The 22,703-nt window shown below is 46.2% G+C and overlaps 2 protein-coding genes across 2 annotated transcripts in view; both read left to right on the top strand.

The window, feature by feature from the left end:
• The window catches only part of LOC135813011 (uncharacterized), a 23,020-nt gene extending 5,134 nt beyond the window's left edge, over positions 1 to 17,886 (top strand). The window contains exons 3-7 of the mRNA XM_065326229.1: positions 12,761 to 13,836; positions 14,234 to 14,432; positions 15,558 to 15,730; positions 15,829 to 15,876; positions 16,623 to 17,886. Of these exons, the coding sequence (XP_065182301.1) occupies positions 12,761 to 13,836; positions 14,234 to 14,432; positions 15,558 to 15,730; positions 15,829 to 15,876; positions 16,623 to 16,781 (1,655 nt within the window). The 3' untranslated portion in view covers positions 16,782 to 17,886. The remainder of the gene's footprint in view (positions 1 to 12,760; positions 13,837 to 14,233; positions 14,433 to 15,557; positions 15,731 to 15,828; positions 15,877 to 16,622) is intronic.
• LOC135812015 (uncharacterized) lies at positions 1,098 to 8,378 on the top strand. Its single transcript, XM_065325315.1, has 6 exons — positions 1,098 to 1,382; positions 2,503 to 2,551; positions 4,214 to 4,918; positions 5,546 to 5,704; positions 6,707 to 6,874; positions 7,689 to 8,378. The coding sequence occupies exons 1-6, from the start codon at positions 1,377 to 1,379 to the stop codon at positions 7,955 to 7,957; spliced, it is 1,356 nt and encodes a 451-aa protein (XP_065181387.1). The 5' UTR covers positions 1,098 to 1,376; the 3' UTR covers positions 7,958 to 8,378.
• Positions 17,887 to 22,703: the final 4,817 nt, after the last annotated feature.

A 22,703-nucleotide genomic window follows, 5' to 3' on the forward strand; every position in this document is an offset into this window, starting at 1 on the left:
AGAGAGAGAGAGAGAGAGAGAGAGAGAGAGAGAGAGAGAGAGAGAGAGAGAGAGAGAGAGAGAGAGAGAGAGAGAGAGAGAGAGAGAGAGAGAGAGAGAGAGAGAGAGAGAGAGAGAGAGAGAGAGAGAGAAAGAGAGAGAGGAGAGAGAGACTTGTGTAATTCCTTGGGTGGTTTCTTTATAACATAATATCTTGGCTCTTCATCCAAGTCAATCTATGAACACCTGATGAGACGCCCATGGCTATGCGGCGAAACTATCATCCTGTGAAACTGTTGTTTGCTACTGCTGCCTGCGTATTGGTGACACCTTTTTACGGGCAAAATGAACAGGCTCCTTATAGGTCCATCTAAATTTTCATTGTCGACGTAGAGTCTACCTACTGACTACTGTACAAAATATTATCTTCAAGGCGTTAGGTTTGGCACGATTAGGCATATGCGGATAATGCCGGCAGAAAAAGTGGCAGAATTCAGTACTTTTTCTGGTAAGTTTCATGCATGTTTGGTATGTGGATGAAGAAATGGAGCCGAATTCGAGGAATTGCCCGCCACAAGGTTTGTATGGTTCTGCCAATTTCACTGCTTTTCGAGCAGAATCTGCCACCTTTTCGAGCATTATCCGCACACCCCAAGGCACGATCCATATTCACTTACATGATTGTACTGATGTAGCTTGCCCTCCAAACCATCTTCAATGAAATTAATTTTTTCAACCGCGTGAGTCCAGTTATCTCTATTTGCAACATTTCCCATCCCAGTGTTCGCAGGCCTAGGGACAGTGCCGGGTGTGTAGGACTAGTAAAAATAAAGAATAAAAATAAATGACTCTCGCCTCCGTATTTCATTGAGAAGCGCAGTACGGCAATGGCCGCTGCCGTTGATACTGGGCCACTGGTCTAGTATCGTGAGTACACGTGCTGCTCTTCCCGAACTGCATGCAGTGCATGGAATGAACCTATCATACATGTACATGCGCAGATAAGAATTGTTTCGACACAAGTATTTGACTTCCTGAACGTATTTCCTGGAGGCAACACGCACGCTGTACACTGTTGCATCAATACGTTTAGCGCATGCGACTTCGGGTGCGCTCTTTGAGCGAACTGCCAGTTGAAAACAAAGGCCAACCATAGAAACTTCACCACAATTATTTGGATCGCTTCTCAGTTTTATCGGTCGCCCGCCGGTTGTCTTCTTGAATCTTCTCCTTGTTCGCGAGACCTGACTGCAATCGGGTGTTCGTGTGTATCGGGTGTTCCGGTGTCTGAATGACTGTGCCGGGAAAGCCGAAGTGAACCGACTGGAGGTTGATCTGGACCGACGGCGCATGCACGACATTACAGGAGAACAGGATCAATTTTCGACGCAGCGACCATGGCGGTGAGTGCATTCTTCCACGGATACCGGTATGGCCTTCCGTCCTTACTGCGACTCCACTCCGTTTACTGGCTTAGAGTTAGAGTATTACACTAGTGGTTGAAGTGCGGGTGTAACGTGTGTGTTCGCCTTGCCCAGCTAGCTACTTTCGGACAGTGAGCTCCAGGAAAGCGATATTCGTTGGCGCTGAAACTTAGGGTGAGATTAGAATACCCCTAGATTTCCTTGGTACTGACGCGAATTTCTAGTACTACTACATGTACCTGGTGAGAACCACTGGAAAACTTTACCAACTGCACCGATTTATCACAGTCTCATTCGACGGGCTCTGAATCACTTCCTGATTCATAAGTGTGCCAATTGAAAAGACTGTTATCAAAAATTATTAGTGTCAAGATTTCGTGGGTGTCGACAGTTATTTCCCGTACCAGTCTGTGTGAGACCGAGCAAGGGAAAACTGCTTCTTGTCAGCATACATGTATCTACATTGCACTTCAATGCCATGCGTTGAGCAAAGTCGCTTCTCCAATGGGGGCCCATACCGCACAGTGCTTCAACAGGAATGAAAGACTACTTCTGAAGCACTGTAGAAGTACAAATTTTCGTTTCACGAAATCTTTCATTAGATCACTCCACCAGCAGGCTTGTTACGTACTAAATTTCGCTTTCGGTCGAGGTCTGTCACCCCGAACGTTCAGGGAAAGACTTTAGTCTGGTACAAACTTTAGTTATTTCATGCCCCCTAACGAATATAGCGAAAATTGATTGCAAATGAAAATTTGTACTTGTACAGTAGGTGGGGAGAATGTTTGAAATTCTCATTCTCAGCAGTGAGGAATGCGAGGCTTGAATGATATCCTGCTGGCTTCTGTCCTTCTCCTGAGTTTGGGGCCAGTGGCGTATTTTTTTAATTTTTGACAGGCCTTTAGTACGGCGTCGCAGTATTGAGGAAAATGCGAAATGGCAACTCCCCCTTCTCGGATCCACAAATAAAGGCTCCTTTATTTTACTTCATCAAGTGAACAGGCAACGGTACCTTCCCATCAGCCAGAAGCTGGCTCTCACAGAATGATGAAACAAGAAGTTCTTTCTATTCATTCTGATGGTGCCTTTCTTCCTTCAGGATGAACGCAGGAGGCAATATGAAGAGCAGGAGATCAGACGCCATATGCGTAAGTCTTCCACTGCACATCAGCTGACTTCATTCATTTTTCACACCTGACCGCTGTTTGGTGATGAAGTGTACGAAGTCGTCAGCATCGTTCAATCATGGGAGGTGGATTTTCTCTGTGGGTTAATTGTGACATTGGATGGTGGTGGAGCTCGAGTTCGGGGTAGAAACAGAACACATGAATGTAGTCTGCATGCGAGCGTGTCTGAGTTCTGATTCGTATAATCATATCAGAAATTATCCATCCATTTCTCTATCATTGTCCCTGTCCCTAGCACTGTATCGCACCTCCAAATACAATCAAACCTTGCGAATACCGACCCTCCAGTCTGAATGAGAATAGTGTAGCTATTTTCGAGCTGTCATCATTCGTGGGGTTAAAACAATGCAATCAAAATCAAATTGTCCCTAGGCCTGAAGATTGTGGGCTAAATTGTGAAGTGTTGTTATTATAATTTACCCTAGGTCGATTTTCACGAGGTCAAGTTTCATTTTTTTTCTCGGATGGAGAGCCAAGGATAAATTTATAGAAACGAAAAAAGGAACTAGGAACTACAAGTTACGCTATAATGTCCACTAACGCCACCAGTTACTAAACAATCAGGTCATGCGATAACATTGCACGACACTGACAGACGGTACTGACTTTCAGTGTTGTGCAGTGTTATCGCATGAGCTGATTGTTTAGTAACTGGTGGCGTTAGTGGATATTAATTAATTAATTATTAAGCACACACTCATGGCCAAGGCCAATCAAGGAGGAGGTGAGGGCGATTATAGCCAGCCATGGCAAAAAAATTATAGCTTTACTTGTAGTTCCTTGGTCCTTTTACTTTACTACGAAATTCGTCTTTTTGCATTCTCGTTAGTTTTTGTGCCAGGCCAGTGTATCCTGTTCTGCGATTGCCCCAACAAGAGGCTTTTTCGGATTTCAGGAGGTTGACTGTGTCAAGCTTATACTAGATACCCATTCTGGGTCCTCCGTCAATGCACTACGAACAAAACACGCTGGACATTGGCAAAGACGTGCCATTTGAACGTCTTCTCATGCCGAGCTCATATTGGCTTCCTCGTTCTAGAGCCGTCAACATAGTTTGCTTTGTGAGGAGGGAACACGTTGAGCAACTTAAAAAAGGCAACGAAGTGGAGCATGACGTAAATGAGGAGTGCCTACAACCATACAGTGTATTCGATCCAGCATTACCTGTCACACAGGCAGCTGTGTACTAACACATAGTAATGTTATTATTGTTTATTTCACACACATACACCAGGTCCGGGTTTCTAAGTCTAGAAAAAACATGCTTGTCCTACTTGTACTACTGCATCCAACATGCTACTGGGAAGTACTGTATAGCAGGAAATTTTCGGACGGAAATATTTTCGGACAAAGCCGAATTTCGACCTGTCGTAGGGATTATATTTTCGTACAGTGCTGCATGCTAAATGCACGTGTTCGCATGCAGTACGCATGTATAGTGTGCATAATTTCACATGAACAAATTTTAGTACGGAATTAATTTTAGTACAAAAGAGGCCGTGTACAAAATCGTACGAAAATAAATTCCATCCGAAATTTTCCTGCTATACAGTAGTAAGATCGGTGGATGAACACTATGAAAACTTACTGCTCCCTGTTTCTTTCATTTGTTTGAACCTGCAGCCACAATCCGCCCTCGGTCCACACCAGTGCCGTGTGATGAATACACTGCTAAAGAGATCCGGGTGGAGTCCAAGGACTTGACCCCTGGCGAGATTGCCAAGATGAAGGCCACAAGGCGTAACGAGTTGCAAGCGCGACAGCAAGCCGACGTTAAATTGAAGGCTGAGCTGAAAACCCTCCGGACTAAACTCCAGGGGTACGGGCCCGAGTCCATGCGACGTCTCATTCGCAGCTATGGCGAGAGCTCCATTGAGCCGCTCAGGATCCTCTTCACGGGACCCAGCGGTGCGGGAGTCACGTCCGTGATTCATCTGATGGAGCGTGCCCTGCGCGATGTTGAGGGTCCAACTGACGCTCGTGCAGGCGTGCCAACGCAGTACTTCACCGAGCACCTCACCGATCTCAACTACATACGCGCCTTTGACTGCCCACCCATGGAGTATGCAAACACCAGCACAATAATGAACACACTGATCAGCGTCCTCAACGGCAATGTGCTTGCCGGCGAGAAACTCGACCCAGACAAACACGGAGTGGAAGAGGAAGATGATTCGTATCCGACTACTCTACGCGCTTTCCATGACCTCTTCAAGAAATGCCTGGCCGTTGTGTTTGTTCTTCCGTTCGACATGCTGATCGATAGTGAAAAGAGGCGGATGCTCAGTGACCGCTACGCAGACATATGGCCGTACCTACACAGAAAAGGTTTGTGCAAGCTACTTTGCCTTGTCTTTGAGGCAGAGCTAACTGGGTTGAAACTCGCCAGTTAAGTTAGGCCAGTCTATAAGATTGCTTTGTTTACGTTTGACACAACCCTGGTATAGAGCTAGTACAAGGCTAGCCGCATAACAAAGAGTAGGAATGCCCGTGATATCATTTTTAAATATGAATCTGTTCAGGCTGCTGATCAAGCATCATTGGAGATAGGTTGCAGCCATTAAAGCTATTACATAGGCAAAATGGCGGCCATGAGGTAGCCAGGGGTACATGGTCATGGTCACCACAGATGTGGTTCTGGGACAAAGTCACCTCACCACAGATGTTGGATTGGATTGGATGTATTTATAGTGGTGACTATAACAGACAATTGCCTAATAACAATAGACCCGCTCAAGGGAAAAATGTGGTTCTGGGACAAGGTCACCATACCACAGATGTGGTTCTGGGACAAGGTCACCATACCACAGATGTGGTTCTGGGACAAGGTCACCACACCACCGAAATGGTTCTGGGACAAGGTCACTACACCGTAGATGTACGAGCTGTGCACCTGGTCTGAGTCCTCCCTGACCTAAAGATGGCATACTCTACTGGTCTTTCTGATACCTTCAGGCTATACCACTGGCTGCATTGTCACAGGAGGTGATCAGCTGGATGAGGAGCATCCCCGTGCCCGACTGGAGGGTTTCGCCAAGCGGGTCTTAAACGCACCGGACAATGACGACTTTGTCATTGTTCTGGAGAACTACGAGACCTACTCGCCAATCAAAGGTACGACTCCGTCGAGGATGATGCACTCACACGGTATTGAGTAGCACTGACTAACCTAAAGATACAGCCATGGTCATCTTTCTGGCTGAATGAATTGAGGTATTTTCAGTCAGGTTTATCGATGAGAAAAGGACCTGTCCCATGCCTGCTCCACTGAACGTTCTTTGGCATTGACTGTGTCGGCATCTTTGCCATCCTTACCACCTTTATCCCGTTGTTGTACATGCATTTACAGTCATGTGACAAGCCCTGAAAACTGACATCTCATACACAAAGCTAGCAGTTGAGAGCAGTCCAAACATGCGGACACAGCAGCAGGCGTGCCACTGCTTTCCGAGAATTTTATTGGATCTGATTTTCCTGGGCTGTAGAAAAGACTTTCCCAGGTGCATAGCACTCGGCACGCAGGCTTCTGCTAGGTGTCCGGGTGTGGTCTGGCAAGTCTAATTTTTAGCCGTATTGCCTTTACGTTTCTTTTCTCACTGTGCTTTTAGTGCTCAGGAAACCTGCTGTGGGTTTTAAATGGCCTCTAAAAAAGTCTGTTTACCGTAGTTCCGCGCATATAAGCCCATGGGCTAATATATGAAATAATGCATTTTCCGGGAAAATAAATCAGTAATAATGGTTCGTTTTTAGCCCTGGGCCTATATTCGAATTTAGAAGGCAGCTGGCACGCAAAAATGTACAAGTCCGTGCGCGGTTGTCCGCCTACCATAGGTACCGGTACTGGTAATGTAGTCTGCACTGACATGCTGTGCTACGGTGTTTGGGTCTGTTTATTAGCCCATGGGCCTATAGACGGAGGTGGGCTTATATCCGGATATAGGCCCATGGGCTTATATGCGCAGAACTACGGTAAAGCTGACCCAGCCTCTACATGTACATGAATGGCCCAGAAGCAAACTTTCTGTATCAGGACTGAGGCTATTGTTAAAGCAGTGCTTTACTACCAACAGTCGGTTGCAGTTTGAAATGGATGTATGCCTTCTCATGACTTTGCAGCCCTGCAAGGTGTTCGCTACCCGCAAAAGGCCAACTATGTAGAGGAGATCCGTGCCCTCAAGTTCCTGTGGACGATGGTGGGCAGTTGTGAGGTGAAGCTCGAAGATCGCATTGCAGAGGCCAAGAACAAGGCGGAGGATGCTCCCCATTCCTCAGACAGCCGTGAAGGTGAGGACTTAGTTTAGTAGGTTGTTTGCCTAAGTGGTCACCCTGATTTTTTCTTTAGTACAACAGGGAAAATGCACGTGTCGGATTTCCCAATGAAATTCTTACCCATACGAGGATTTAACCATAGGCCAAAACTCGTCTCCTGGATTTAGCAATGATGTGCTGTCAGAGGTACTGGGTTCTTCGGCCAATCATTTTCAATGAAGACATTTGTGTTCAATGTCTTCTCACACATAATATGTATCTTGAAATGCGCTTATCATGCACCTGCAACGGCATTTGTCTTCATAGGGCTGTGTCAAGTGACCGTTTAAGGTGTGAATCAACATGCACTAAGCAATGCCATTTATCCTGCACAACCGCTGCTGGGATGACGATTATACCGTAGCTCAGTGTTCAAAGCATTGCTGTCTATAAGTGAGGGGCCCTTTTGAGTCCTCACGACCAGTGGCAGTATCAAAAAATTCAACTATGCGAATAACGACATTGAACCAGGCGACAGAAAGATGCCCTTACTCAGTAGCTGTCACGTTTGTCCTAGTCGTTTGTCCTAGTCGCAGTACCATTGCTTGAGTTAGGTATAGTAAAATATAAACGACAACAAAAAACAATAGAACAAGAGTATAAGAATGGGACATGTATGTACTTCGAAGTAAGTAAAAAGTAAATCATCATGTCTGTTCCCGAAAGGCACTCACGACGGCCGCTAACACTCGGTAAACAACATGTATTCATACACTTGTTTCAGCCACGTCTATTGGCACCAGTGCTACGATGATAGAGTGTGCTGCGTTTACTGGTGGATTTCTTTCAGGTATTCACCCCGACACACACATCCGCACGTTTCTGGCACAGCAGAACAAGTGGAACCAGTGGCGAAAGGCAGACCTCATCTTCCAGATCGCCGAGATGTTCGCCGAACACGACGTGTTCAACTTTGCAGGGCTACGTGCCTGCTATGACGACATGTCGGATTTGCTTGCCGAGGGCTCCAGCATTCCTCTTAAAATCCGCAATGCTCTCAAGGAGGCTGTGGAGGGCATGTCCAACTCCGGAGCTTCTTCGGCATATAAAGAAATGTAATCCATGCAAGAATCGTCATTAGAGCCGTCCACTTTCCTGCAGCTGTCTTTTTTAAGTCTTACCAAATAGCTGGTATTGGATGGGATTCCCTTTTCAGCACTTTTCGCATGTGTATTCGTACCTATTTACCCCAAACCCTGTAGAAATGTGTAATTACCGCCACGAAGTCATGAACCTATCTCAAGTATGCTATTTTTGTTTCATATTGATTACAGTTGCCGCTTGGGTTTTTTTCTTCTTTTCTTTTCTACAGACAGTGAGATAGTAATTCGACTTTATATACTGCACCTCACCTGTACCTTTCTCTGTTCACGATGGCGTGTTAGTAAAATCGTTTAGACCGTTTGTGCGCAATTTCACTTCGAATCTATGCACTTTTGGTATGGCATTTCTCCGCTGTTTCCCTCTGTTTCTCGTCTTTCAAATTTGTTTCGGTTCTTCCTGTTTTGCTTGCTGCGTTTTGCTAAGGATTTGCCGAACGCATTCATGTGCAATTTCCGCTTTCCGCTATCCGCTTCTCATTTCCACTTTTACTAATTTTTGTGTACGCACTTACAAGTATATACGTGACATGTACATGCACATGTATATGCGTGACATGTATATAAATTATACATGTACATGTACCCAATGCTGTAGACACGTATATACGTGACATGTACACACACAGAACTGTAATACATTGTATGGCCACTCCTGTGGAAGACTTTTAAAAATCCTGATCTTCTGCTGGTCACTTTCCCCGGACTTTCTCCTTTTTCAAAAAATAATAGCAGTGGCGATGTGGGTGCTTGGCAATGGCCTCTTTTTCTTTGAAGACTGGAGTGGAAAGTACTGTTCTATCCCAGCCGCTGCCTGGTTTCATGGTAAATTCGCACTGCGCTGGATTGGGGGTGGGGGGGGGGGGGCGGGGGGGGAGAGGGAGAGGGGGATGATGGCCTGTCCTACTCTGGTCTTGGTGCCAACTTGTAAGTTCTAATCCAGCACTTGTATCAAGCCGAGATTTCACGACTAACTGAACGGTCACTGGCCTGGAACTCGCATAGCATGCACCAATGTCACGGTCTTCATAATAGTACAGGACTGCTGAATGAAACCCTGTAGAGTGTACAGGCTGTCGTTGTACCACAAATACAATCACGGTACAAGACTTAGTGCTGAATTGACGCTGTGAGTGTGAGTGTGAATGCGACAACCAGGGAGTAGTAAAATAGTTAAAAATACTACTCCCTGGTCAGTGACAGTGCTAGTGCCGTAGTGGTGACACAGAGCAGTTGCGCTCCGGCTCGTTTTCCGCGAACGGAAATGCTTTGAAATGTTTCGGTGTCAACACTCACAACAGCGCACAGTTCGCTCCGACTCGGGAGTAGATGTACAACACTCTAATACAAGCAATAGTGTGTGCGAGTCCCCGGAGCGCTTGCTACACTGCTTACCCATGCTGCCAACTTCCGCTTTGGGCTAGACTGCTCTTTGCACGCTGGTCCCCTCGTTTCAGAAGGCAACGTAAGATAATGGCCGAATGTCCGCAGCCCAGCGACCAGGTTGGGAATGAGCCTCCCGTACGCTTAGGCGCCGCAGACGATGGCGGAGGCATCGTACCAGCGCGCAGCGTCTTGGTCATTCACGCAAACTTCTGCTCCTATTGGAGCCAGTCAGGAAACGATGAAGTAAGTGGGGACTGCGGAGTACCCTACATCCTACTGAAGGGACATTACCGAGTGCTTATAGCTTACCGGAGAAACCGGAGAACTATTTTGTCTACTGACAAAATTTGAGTAGACGCTGTGAATATTTTTGGCCGGGAACATTCATTTGACCGATCAGGAAACGTTCACCATCATGAAAGAAATGTTTCGTGCATACTGGCTGCATACAAAGTCATGTCCACCTGGCCGGGGTACCAGGTATTCACCCAGTGTGTGCTGCGAGTACTCACATGATTGCATAGCATGAAGCACAGAGTTGCAACAAAATGGCCTTGCTCCTTGTTGTTCAGTGCACAATCGTCATGTATAAATTGTACAGACAGGTGCAGCGGACATTTTCAGGCTATCTTGGCTCCATTCAAAAAGTGCAGATATTCAATGATGCACTATCAGCAGATTATTGTTTTGTGTATAGGCATTGTGGGAGTGAGGTCGCCGCGTACAGGTATGTATTGTACATAATGCATGGAGTAACAATCAGTCCTAGTTTGTATTGAAATCTGAATGGTAAAATGATGCTATTGTTCAGCAACACCATGCAAACAGGGCTAGTTGTGCATGATGCTATTGTTCAGCAACACCATGCAAACAGGGCTAGTTGTGCATGATGCTATTGTTCAGCAACACCATGCAAACAGGGCTAGTTGTGCATGATGCTATTGTTCAGCAACACCATGCAAACAGGGCTAGTTGTGCATGATGCTATTGTTCAGCAACACCATGCAAACAGGGCTAGTTGTGCATGATGCTATTGTTCAGCAACACCATGCAAACAGGGCTAGTTGTGCATGATGCTATTGTTCAGCAACACCATGCAAACAGGGCTAGTTCTGCATGGCAAGCCAACACTAGAAGTAGAACGCTAGTGCTTTGCCTGGCCTAGCAGTTCATCTCAAGTGACGATGTTATGATGATCATGCAGTGATGAGGCACTGATGATAAACCACCTCAGCTTAGTAAAGTTCTCCATGTTGTCTTCATTAAGTATTCCCTTACTGACAGTATCACCTTGCATTTATTTGAGGAATGTTCTGAAGTACAAGTGCTGGTGCATCAGCCCGCATCAGATTTGCACCGGTCTTCGTGTCCAGGTACATGTACGCAGGCTTGCGAATCTCCTCTTTTCTAAGTACAGTATTTTACGGATTGTAAGCAGCACTTTGAACACTCAGAACTCAACCAAAAAAGGAGGGGTACGGCTTACACCCCGATGATCAAATTAACAGTGATAAATACATGTAGGTTAGATGTCCGTATTTCGTGGCAAAAAGTGGAGGTGCGGCTTATACTCGGGAAAATACGTCAATTCTTTCTCACTGCCCCCTCACCCTGTTTATCTGCCACTCTGTACACTGTCTTGCTCCCTGCAGTCTTGGGCCAGAGTGCAGGCAGTGCTGGAGGAGTTGGAAAGCAAGTGCACTGTGGCTGTGACATGGTGTCGCTTCGATGGCATATGGTCTGTGCAGGACATTCAGCGTGTTGCCAGTGACGTCGGCAGAGCGATCGAAGAGAACCGTGGCAAGCACTCCGCCATCTACGGCTGCTTGAGCCTGGACGACTCGAATCGCCTTGCAATCACGCATGATATAAGCCAGGAGAGTAACACACTCAAGCCCGTCTTCACAGCGCTAAAGGAGACCCAAGCAGGTGAGCAGTCTTAAATGGCCGAAATTCAGCACTCTTGGATAGCTTCTTGCGCCATCCGTGCTGCAGTAAAGTTTGCTGGATGCATGCTACATTTCAGGTGCAAACTGCGCATAAGCGCTACTATCTGGATACCACATTTAACACACCGTTATCCATGAGTACACTCATATCTCATAATTTGTACCAGGGGCGTCGAAAGGTATTTTAGTGTGGTAAGGTCAGCTACCTGAAGTACAATTTACTCGTGGGGGAGGGGTTGCTGAGCAGACATTTTTGGAAACTTGGAGCCCAGATCAGTGTATTTTATTGATTCACAGGGTACTTGGGGCAAAAAGTGGTACGGTCAATATCGTAGTGACCGTACCGTGTCCGACGCCCCTGGTACCCTCTTTTTTAGATTACTTAATAAATAATATTATCATTCTTTGCTGAAATACAGGTATTACTTTTTATCAATCCTTGCGTCGATCTCTCTACATCTCTCTCTCTCTCTCTCTCTCTCTCTCTCTCTCTCTCTCTCTCTCTCTCTCTCTCTCTCTCTCTCTCTCTCTCTCTCTATCTATCTATCTCTCACTTTCTTTCTTTCTCCTTCTCTCTCTCACTCCCCCTCCCCAGTCTCCCTCCCTCCCCAGTCTCTCTCTCACTCTCCCTCCCCAGTCTCTCTCTCTCTTTCTCTCTCTCCCTCTCTCTTTCTCTCTCTCTCTCTCTCTCTCTCTCTCTCTCTCTCTCTCTCTCTCTCTCTCTCTCTCTCTCGCTCTCTCTCTCTCTCTCTCTCTCTCTCTCTCTCTCTCTCTCTCTCTCTCTCTCTCTCTCTCTCTCTCTCTCTCTCTCTCTCTCTCTCTCTCTCTCTCTATCTATCTATCTATCTATCTATCTATCTATCTATCTATCTATCTATCTATCTATCTATCTATCTATCTATCTATCTATCTATCTATCTATCTATCTATCTATCCCCAGTCTCTCTCTTTCTCTCCCTCCCCAGTCTCTCTCTGTCCCTCCCCAGTCTCTCTCTCACTCCCCAGTCTCTCTCTCCCTCCCAATCTCTCTCACCCTCCCCAGTCTCTCTCTGTCCCTCCCCAGTCTCTCTCTCTCACTCCCCAGTCTCTCTCTCCCTCCCAATCTCTCTCTCCTTCCCCAGTCTCTCTCTGTCCCTCCCCAGTCTCTCTCTCTCACTCCCCAGTCTCTCTCTCCCTTCCAATCTCTCTCTCTCCCTCCCCAGTCTCTCTCACCCTCCCCAGTCTCTCTCTCCCTCCCCAATCTCTCTCTCTCCCTCCCCAATTTCTCTCTCTCCCTCCCCAATCTCTCTCTCACCCTCCCCAATAACTCTCTCACCCTCCCCAATCTCTCTCCTCTCCCTGTAAGTGTGACGGTGTCCCTGATCTTCATTTCTCCGCAAACCTTGTGTTTCCCTTTCCTGTCTTTTCTTCTCTCCCCTCTGCTACAGTTTGTATTGCATGCCGTGACGAGTACAGCAAAGTTCTTGGGACAAGGCTCTGCTCACTCCAGATCATGGATTGCCTCGAGTGCTCACTGGATGCATGTTTCTTCGATGACTCGGGCACTGGACTGGTGCTAAGCTGGTGGAAGAAAGTATCGTGCAAGCAGCTCGTGGCAATCGACGTCTTTCTTGGTGTGACCGGTGATCAAGCTGAGGATCTCTCTCTTGTTCTTCTTCCCGGCGGTGACCCGTGCGAATTCTGTTCCAACCCCTCGACTCCATCTGGTGATGTAAGCACATGTGGCAAACATCTGGATGAGTCTGGAAAGGCAGTTTCCATGCCAACTGGCTTGACATGGAATATGCCTGAAGTACAGTTGGCTGTATCACTCGCCACTATTGCTAGTAGCTGTCTTTCTCTCGCACAGAGTGTCCAGTTGACGAAGTGGTCAAATGGCATGGTACAGACCATACTTTACCTTGTAAGGGACACGGTTACTCGTGGCGATACACTGGCCAAAGCTATCACTGCCCATGGAGAACCTGACGAGTGCCAAACGGATGCGGCACAAGCCACTGTCGACCACTCACGTCAGAATGCCAGAGATCCCGAGTCTCAGAGCGACAGAGTGCAGGAAATGGACGGTGATGTCCACGAAGACACTGAAAGCGCCGCATTGCAAGGTAGCACGAGCCAATCAGTGGCCAATACTGCGCCGGCGAATACAGAGAATGTCCAATCTCGTAGCGCCATGGCGGAAGTTCCTATCGCCAATGGACGCCAAGGTGCTGAAATCTCCGTGACCCCAACTGGCACTCTGCAAACGACTCACGACAACACACCCGAGGATTCTGAAACCGTCGTATCTCAAACCGATATGGTCGAAACAACTAGCGACCATGACCGGCGTGATGCAGGAATGTTCGAAACTGAAAGCAGCACGGGGCATGTGACTGATGACAAGGCGCACCAAGATGGTTGGGTAAAAATCAACATCGAGGATGCTCCAAGGGAAATCCCCGATCAGAGCACACCAAATGTCCATTTCCACGTTCTGAACATGACCGGATCAGAGAACATGGTACGTACAAGTGTGTGCCTTGCCCGTTGTATGGGTGTGGGGGGGGGGGGGGGGGGTGTGTATGTGTGTGTGGGGGGGGGGGGGGGGGGGGGGGGGGGGGTGGATGTGGGGGGGGGGGGGGGGTACGTGTGTGTGTGTACGTGTGTGTGCATCTGCAAGTATGTGCGCATGTGGTTGTTTCTTTGCGTGTTTCATGCTCTGTCCGTGCACATGCTCTAAGCTGGCTGTGTGTTCTCAATACAATTGTATAGCCGGTGCTAACGCGGACGTGCAAACTTTACTTTACATGACATGTCTTGGGCTGTGTACATCATATGTGTTTCCACATGTCTTGGGCTGTGTACATCATATGTGTTTGCACATGTCTTTGGGTATTGATGTTTGCGTTGGTGTTCAGGCAAGAAGCTTCCAGGACCACGTACCTGAAGGTTCCATCAAGACCAGTGTCTCCCTGCAGACTCACCATGGAGGCAAGGTGGAGCAGGTGAATGACATGTGTTCCCTCACGGAGAGTGGCTGCATCACGGCTGCCATTTTGCTCGACTGGTATGATGCTGATGAGCATGCGCTCTCTGCCAACATTGAGGCTCTGAAAGGTACATCTGTTTTTGTTTTAGAAAAGAGAAGAAAACACATGAGAACGAGTAATGCAGCAACGATGTGGGACTGTAACGAGATGATAAACGTGCGATAATAGGATAGTTGCTGCATAACTCATTCTCATGTGTTTTCTTCTCTTTTTTACATTTATTGCTGGCTGAGTATCGGAGTTAAAAAAATTGTTTTGTGTGTGATTTCGAAGCAGGAGCTGCATACCGTACTCTCACGATGAGTGCCCCTGGGGGAGGGGAAGGGGGGAACTATTTTTTTGCAATGTCCATCACAGATGTACCTGCGGTTGGTTACACGCCCAGGGAGGGGGAGGGGGGGGGCTATTCCGGAGAGGGCTGTATATTTTCACTGACACTTGGAGACAGGGGCACTATTCGAGAGAGGGCTCTAATCGCGCCAGAACGGTTTGCGTGTTGATCATACAGCTCGCTGCAATTCTGATGGATGTGTATAATTCAATCCTACTGAGTGTTACATGACCGTGGGTATTTGAGTTGGGCTTTCCTTTGTCCATGCAGCTAATGGGGTCGTTCTCGGCACTTGTGCCAGTGGTTGTGAGACTTATCCACTCACCCCCACCGTTAGGCGCTGCATCTGCCGCTAGGATTTACCGGGTGTTAGCGGCCGTCGTGAGTTCGGGAACGGACACGATAATTTACTTTTTTTTTTTTTCCTTTGTCCATGTTGGGGACCCAACTATCAGGCATGTACTTTTGTTTGTTTGTATCTTACTATGGTGCAATAAGTTGTCACCATGCTGTCATGTGAAGTGACGATGAGGTCATGAATCATTGTTACTTTTCCAGTATGTGATTTTTAACAGTGCTACACTTCAAACAAGGGCGAATCACCACCTGGTTGGCACAGACGCTTATCTCTGGCGGTGATTGTCTGTGCATGTACTACGTGCGGGAATCTTGTTTTCAGAAGCCAGCTTCATAAAAAACACGTTTTTATTTTTGGTGCCGCATGCCTGGATTATAATTATGAGAATCATTTTGCTCGCAGACCCCAGCAGACCCCAGCTGCATTGAAAAACTGCCTTGTGCCAGTCAGAAACATGGCGCTGAAGATAAAGTGTTGCCTTCATGCTGTGTCTGCTCCTACAGATTTCAGCATCATCTTTCTCTGCTTTGTCGGTTACTGCCAAGCCACAAAGTGGCTCGGAGATGCCAAATTGGAAAGTTTGCGCTTGCGTATGCTGGATCGTAACATCATCATCCTGGGCTGGTGGAACAAGATACCTAGTTCCTTAGGAGGAACACTCAAGTTCTGCATACAGGTCAGTTTACGTAACACGGTCATCGGCAAACTATCATTTCCATTCTCCCTTTTAAGGCCGAATGCTGAATGTGAATTTCGTTATTGTCTTCCCCGCAGAGAACGATCTCGCGATCACCAAAGGATGAGTCACCAGACCTGCATGAGGTAAGATGTGATCGTTAAATGAGACTAGTAACAGTCTTTTAAAAATATGTTCATATCTGATCTCCTTCCCTCCGACACACACCCACACACACACACACACACTGTCTCTGACTGTTGGTCCCTGGCTCTCGATGCCTCTGTCTCTGTCTGTTTCTCTGTATGTCTGTTTCTCTTTTTCTCTGTCTCTCTCTCCTTCCCTCCCTCTCCGTCTATCTCTCTCTCTCTCTCTCTCTCTCCCTCTCTCTCTCTCCCTCTCCCTTTTCCTCTCTCTCCCCCTCTCTCTCTCCCCCCCCTCTCTCTCTCTCTCTCTCTCTCTCTCTCTCTCTCTCTCTCTCTCTCTCTCTCTCTCTCTCTCTCTCTCGCTTTCTCTCTCTCTTTCTCTCTCTCTCTCTCTCTCTCTCTCTCTCTCTCTCTCTCTCTCTCTCTCTCTCTCTCTCTCTCTCTCTCTCTCTCTCTCTCTCTCTCTCTCTCTCTCTCTCTCTCTCTCTCTCTCTCTCTCTTGCTATATTTGCTCTACTGTTTAGCAGAATTTCTTCAACACACTAACAGAATTTTGCAATGACCAATGACCAGAGAATTTGCACTGGTCTCTAGTAGCATTTCTATAACGCACCAACACAATTATTTGTTTATTCCCTGCTCAGTATACTTTCAAGCATTTGTGCATGATATGGCAGGTGGAGTAGCGGGTGCATTTATTGTTGCATGGATGTTCAATTCTTCTATTTGATGTTTTTCTGCTTTAGGTTGCTGGTAACGGAGAGATTCTTGCAGGCTGTGTTGATGGCATTTCTGGTGCTGTGAGCAATGGCCTAGGTTGGGTGTGGACATGGAGACAAGCAGATACTGCACAGGATGAACCATCTGAGCCGCAAACTCCAGGTGGTGCTTGTCTGGAGGATTGAAACGCAGGAATACTCAACTGCTCTGGGCTGCTGCACACTGGTGAGACTTGATTCAAACGTGAGCATCGGACTTCATCAATTCAGATCACTCAATGAACCCCAATAAATTTAGGCAGCTACTCTGGGCTTCGTGTAAGAACGAGCACACTGTACTGAGTACCATTCTGCCGAATGAAATCCAGCCGTGTAGACCAGGTGTGCGACCTGCGCTAGTACTCGGCCCAGTGTTCACAGGTCTAAGGCTGCATAGCACCCGTTGCATACTCCATGAACTCGATTGGATTTTACTACCTCACCCCGGAAATGTGCATGCTGCAGTTGCGAGGGGGTGAGACGTTTTGAAGCATGTCGTCCAGTGGCTTTCACAGCCCCTGCTGGATCAATCCCTTTGAAGTGATTATTTGTATGTGTAGTCCAAGCCATTGTGGTTAGATATGTCCCCCTAGCCTAGCCTACCCCAACGGAACATCCAAATAATAGCCTTTACTATCAATTCAACTGTATTGTTTGACAAATGTCTTTGGTAAGGTTGTGTACTTGGATAAAACAAATAAATTGAGAAGATCCATGCTTTCCATATTTGACACAATATGTGTTTCTATTGGTTATAGTTTACTTTCCGTGTGCGTACAGGTCTTCCTTTAAATGCTCACGCGTTGCTTTTTCTTCAATAGAGAGGTTCTGCAAAACGAAAATGTGTACGAACTTTCGCTCTACGTCACGAAGTGAGAAACTTCGCACGAACTTTCGCAACTTTGGACGCGAAACTTGCAGGGAACGCGAAATGAACTTTCGTAGGAAGTTTCGTGAGATTGGGTCATGTCGTACGTGCACTTGGCGCGTGCAAACTACGAAAATGTGCAGAACACAAAGTTCGTGCGAAAATTCGTACACACTTTCGCAAGGCCTGTCGCGAAACTTCGTTCGAACTTTCGTTGTGCAGAACCTCTCTATTTGCAAGCATATATGCACGTTATAATGTTAAAACCCCGCTCATTCCTCATTTCTTCACTTCTGTTCGCCTTGGGCGAAGGCTAGCCAAGCTTGCTTGGTGTTCCAAACTCGGAAAGGCTTGTAATAATGATGGGATATGTCCTTCATTGTACGCTTCTGCAGAACGCTAGCCCCCAAACTCTATTATTATTATTATTATTATTATTATGAAATGACCCAAAGGCAATGTGCCTATCGAGAGGTTCATTTGATTGAAAGAACAGTAGATGTAGATGTATATACAAAGACAAGTAGGGATTGATGAGGAGAGAAATGGGGAAAATCAACTGCAAGGTGGCGGAATTCCGTTGATTGCATAAGCATAGTCAGCTGTAAATTTCCTGAGGGCAGCTTTGAACTAATAGAGCGAGGCTTCCGATGTTAGACTGGGGGGTAAACAGTTTCATAGAATAGCAGTTCGGAACATGAAGAGAGACTTAGACAATGATTTAAATTTGGTATAAAATAACTTCATTCTCGGCATTGTGATAACAAATTTCCACGGCTGGATTTTTCAAATTTTCCAACTGCGGAAAAAGCTTGAAAGCTATATTCTATTCTTATGTCGCCCTATGTTCTTGACACACTGGTTTAGAATAATTATATTGATGTGGTGGAGCCGGGCTTATCCACCTAACTTGGTGCAGAATTTCTTCTCCTGAAGGATGCTTGCGGAATTACCAACCTGCTCTTATCAACGTGGACAGAGAGGTTGCATACAGCTCGTAGAATTTATCCAGGTAACTGGCTTTAGTAATATCAGTGTTTCGCAAGATAATATCATTGCCTCTCTGGTGTAAGGGCCGTGGTTTGCTCTCTATGCTGACCGGTGTTTGGACCCAGCAATCCGCTCGTCCCACACGGAAAATGGTTATCTAGATGGGACTGCTTTTCCGCCTCGGGAACTTTCCCCATGTCAGCTGAGGTGTCCTGCAGAGCGAGGTCAACTCTCTGGGTAAAACTGCTGGTTGTATGCATTTTTCGCATGTGTCCTGTGCAATGTTGAGAGAGATCAGAATTTCGACATAACCACCTCTGTCCGGACTGGTGTGCCAACGTGCACCCATGGGCTTGATCATGATGTGGGTACTGCGGAGCATAGACCCGTAGACCCGTACGTATCACGTTGCTTACAGGAGGCGGTCAGTTGGACCAGGAAAGTGGTCAACAAGCACACGGAAAACGTGTAGGCGTCCGTCACGTTCTTCCTTGTTGGAAGATTCAAGAAGTTTCGATCTCCTGGTTGTCCGCAATGACTATGTCCGCGTTCACCTAGCCTATACTCTCAGCTGTACAGCCATCAATCAATCAATCCCATTCGATACCGTCTTCGTCAGTGGTCGTGTTTGCGTCACATTACCCGTCAAGTCAAAGCCCAGTCAGTCTTCTTTCTGAACCTTGCTGGGGCTCTGCCCTCATTGCTGTGTAAGGAACGTCAAAGTTTCCTGGAAGAATGAATGCATCAAATTAATAACGTTGGCTTGATGTTGTTCATGACTTTGTCCTGTGATTATGGATCCTGAAATCGGACCCAGATAACCGATCAGGTGGTACGGAAAAAGTTGTGTAGCCACTTGTACATCGGGGAGTTTCAAGCTTTCAATTATTATTTCAATGCCCCGATGCTGCTAGTACAGCCGTTGTTTTTCATTCATTTCTCCGTTCCGTATGATGTGCAGTGAAGCTTATCATGTACATGTATATCCACTGCGAATGGACACGTCTACAGAGAGAAAGTGACACTTGCTAAAGGTGTCAATGTCTCGTGGCAGTGACGTGCTGTCATCTCGGAACTTTGCCACGACACCACTTTGACATGCTGATTTCGTAGCTCTTGAAATAATATCAGCCATGGAGCGGGCACACGTGCGGACTATGCTTAGTAAAGCATCACAAGTATGCTAAACAGTAAAGTGACAGTGAGCGTTTTAGTCGTACACCGACGCTCCAGACACAGCTCTAAGCTATAAAAAACAGATCACAACCTCAGTTTTTGTGTCCGTGCGGAACCTCGTATTCAGGGGAGACTGACAGCCGACAACACCCTCCACTGCATTGTATTGTATTGTATTTATTTGATGTTACTTCGGTGGCTCAACAGTACAATGTACTACAAGAAAGAGGCCCGAAAAACCGATCATAAGGCGATAAAAAGGAAAAAGAAGGAGCAAACCAAAAACTAGAGAAAGTGAGAAAAACAAAAACAAAAAAACAGGTCCCTTCTCATCAAGGCATGTGCTCTTTCATAAAAAAAGAAGGATTGTACAGGGAATGGCTCAATGTGGAAAGACAAGTGCCCTATTTGACTGGATGTGTGTGTGTGCTTGCGTGGATATTTGCGACCTAATACTTACAATGCACCTTCATTGGGAATTATCCGCCTTCGACCCCTTTTAAAAAAAGGAACAGGAATACAATAAAAGCTGTATACCCTCACATGGCAAAAACGCTGATCATCATAATTATTTAGGGCTGAAACGATCGTGGATTTTCACCTATCGATTACGCTTTAGCTTAACGATTGATTAATCGATTATAATCGTTAGCAAATAGTGTCAGAATTTTGTGCAAAAATTACTCTGTTTCCAAAAGCTAGGCCTTCATGATACCAAAATCTGAATTATTGATAGGGTAGCTCGGAAACATGGCACTTTATGCACCATACCCCTGGCAACTGCATACTCACAGCGGAAACTGATTCAAACTTCACGTAAACGAGGGTTTGCAGTACTTTTTGGACTCAAAATGCCTAACGAGCAATCTATAACGTAACGATTACTTGATTGATAAGGAATTATCGATCGCTTAACGAGTAATTGGTATAATCGATTCATATTGTGCATCTTCATGTACATTATATTATGTAGTGGAATGAATGGCGTGAGTTCGGAGAGTAAGTTGTGAGAACGTCTACTATTCAACAACACGTTTCAAATGCTCTACAGCCGACTCCAGATAATATCAGTACTCGACTGTAGAGCAATTGAAACGCGTTGTTGTATGGAACACCATTGTGCACGACAATCAGTTCTTTATAGCCGAAGTTCGCTATAACAGAAATGCACTCACACTATACAAGCATGAACTTATCATGACTGACATGTGGCGAAGGACGGTATGACTGCACTTGGTTGTCATGCAGCCATACAAGATTTGGTTCGCTATAATCGAATACTATTCACTGTAAAGCTTCAATTTTGTATGGGTTCAAACAGGGAAATAGACAATGGTTCGCTATATCCCGAAATTCGTTATATGTGAGTTCGTTATAAGTGGAGTGAGAGGCCTTTTCAAGTTTTCAGTCATGAGTGGAGTCGACTGTACTGTATGGTCAGTACTTTGTTCCACATGCATTTCATTTGATGAAACTGGCCATGAACTGGTTAGTGGAAACGGATGAAGCTGATAAGGAGCATGCATTCGTAGTTTGTTTTGCCGTGATAAGGTTCTTGTCGCCCCAAAAGATATAAATTTTATGCCTTTTGATTGAGTCGGTCTGTGGATCCGTTTACCTATGTGTTGCGTGACTAACTTCCCAGTGACCATTCACTTGTCAGCTCAGGTATGCTATACAGCGAGGTCAACTCTCTGGGTAATACTGCTGGTTGTATGCAGTGTTCGCATGTGTCCTGCTCAATGTTGAAAGAGATCAGAAATTCGACGTAACCACCTCTGTACGGACTGGTGTGCCAACGACAGTTACGTGTGCCCATGGGCTTGATCATGATGTGGGGACTGCGGAGCATAGACCCGTAGACCCGTGCGTATCACGTTGCTTACAGGAGGCGGTCAGTTGGACGCGGAAAGTGGTCAACAAGCACACGGAAAATGTGTAAGCGTCTTGTCACGTTCTTCCTTGTTGGAAGATTCAAGAAGTTTCGACCTCCTGGTTGTCCACAATGACTATGTCCGCGTTCACTTACCCTATACTCTCAACAGTACAGCCATCAATCAATCCCGTGCGATACCGTCTTCATGAGCGTTCGTATTTGCGTCGCATTCCCGTCAAGTCAAAGTGACGTCAGTGTTTTGTCTGAACCTTGCTTTTGTTATGCCTTCGTTGGTGTGTAAGGAACGTCAAAGGTGTATGGAAATATGACTGCATAAATTACGTTGGCTTGGTGTTGTTCATGACTTTGTGCTGTGGTTATGGAATCTTGGAATTGGACCCGGACAACAGAACACGTGGTACGGAAAACGTCGTGTACCCACATGTATATCGGGGAGTTTCACGCTTTCAATTATTATTATTTCAATGTCCTGGCCAGCTGGTGCTGCTAGTACAGCCGTTGTTTTTCATTCATTTCTCCGCTCAGTACGATGTGCAGTGAAGCTTCTAACGTACTTGTGCATCCACTAAATGAATGGACACGTCTATGGAGAGAAAGTGACGCTTGCTAAAGGTGTCAATGTCTCGTGGCAGTACTATGCTGTCATCACGGAACTAACTTTGCCAGAAAACCGCTTTGACATCCCGAGTTCGTAGCTCTTAAAAATAATAATATCAGCCATGGAGCGGGCACACGTGCGGACTACGCTTAGTATTGCATCACAACCTTGCAGAACAGAAAAAAAGTGACAGCGAGCGTTTTAGTCGTACACCGACGCTCGAGACGCAGCTCTAACTAAGTCTAAGCTATAAAAAGCTGATCACAATCTCAGTTCATATTCGTTCACTTCGTATTCAGGGGAGACTGACAGCCGATAACACCTATCATCATGCTCTGCATCCCCATGTACATTATAATTATGTAGCGGAATGAATCACCTGAGTTCTGAGAGTAAAGATGTGCGAACTTTTACTATTCATCAACACTTTTCTACTTTTGTTCCACATGTATCCAAAAACTGGTTAGTGGAAACTCCGAGTCTTGATTGACGATGGTGATAAAGAGCATGCATTCGTAGCTTGTTTTGCCGTGATAAGGT

The sequence above is a fragment of the Sycon ciliatum genome, chromosome 3 (genome assembly GCF_964019385.1).
Source record: "Sycon ciliatum chromosome 3, ocSycCili1.1, whole genome shotgun sequence".
NCBI classification, from domain to species: Eukaryota; Metazoa; Porifera; class Calcarea; order Leucosolenida; family Sycettidae; genus Sycon; species Sycon ciliatum.

Bases quoted from the DNA above. Each gene is read 5' to 3' on its own strand.
- LOC135812015 (XM_065325315.1), top strand. The intron at 2,552-4,213 runs GTAAGTCTTCCA...TTGAACCTGCAG, and splicing joins GGAGATCAGACGCCATATGC to CCACAATCCGCCCTCGGTCC. The intron at 5,705-6,706 runs GTACGACTCCGT...ATGACTTTGCAG, and splicing joins GACCTACTCGCCAATCAAAG to CCCTGCAAGGTGTTCGCTAC.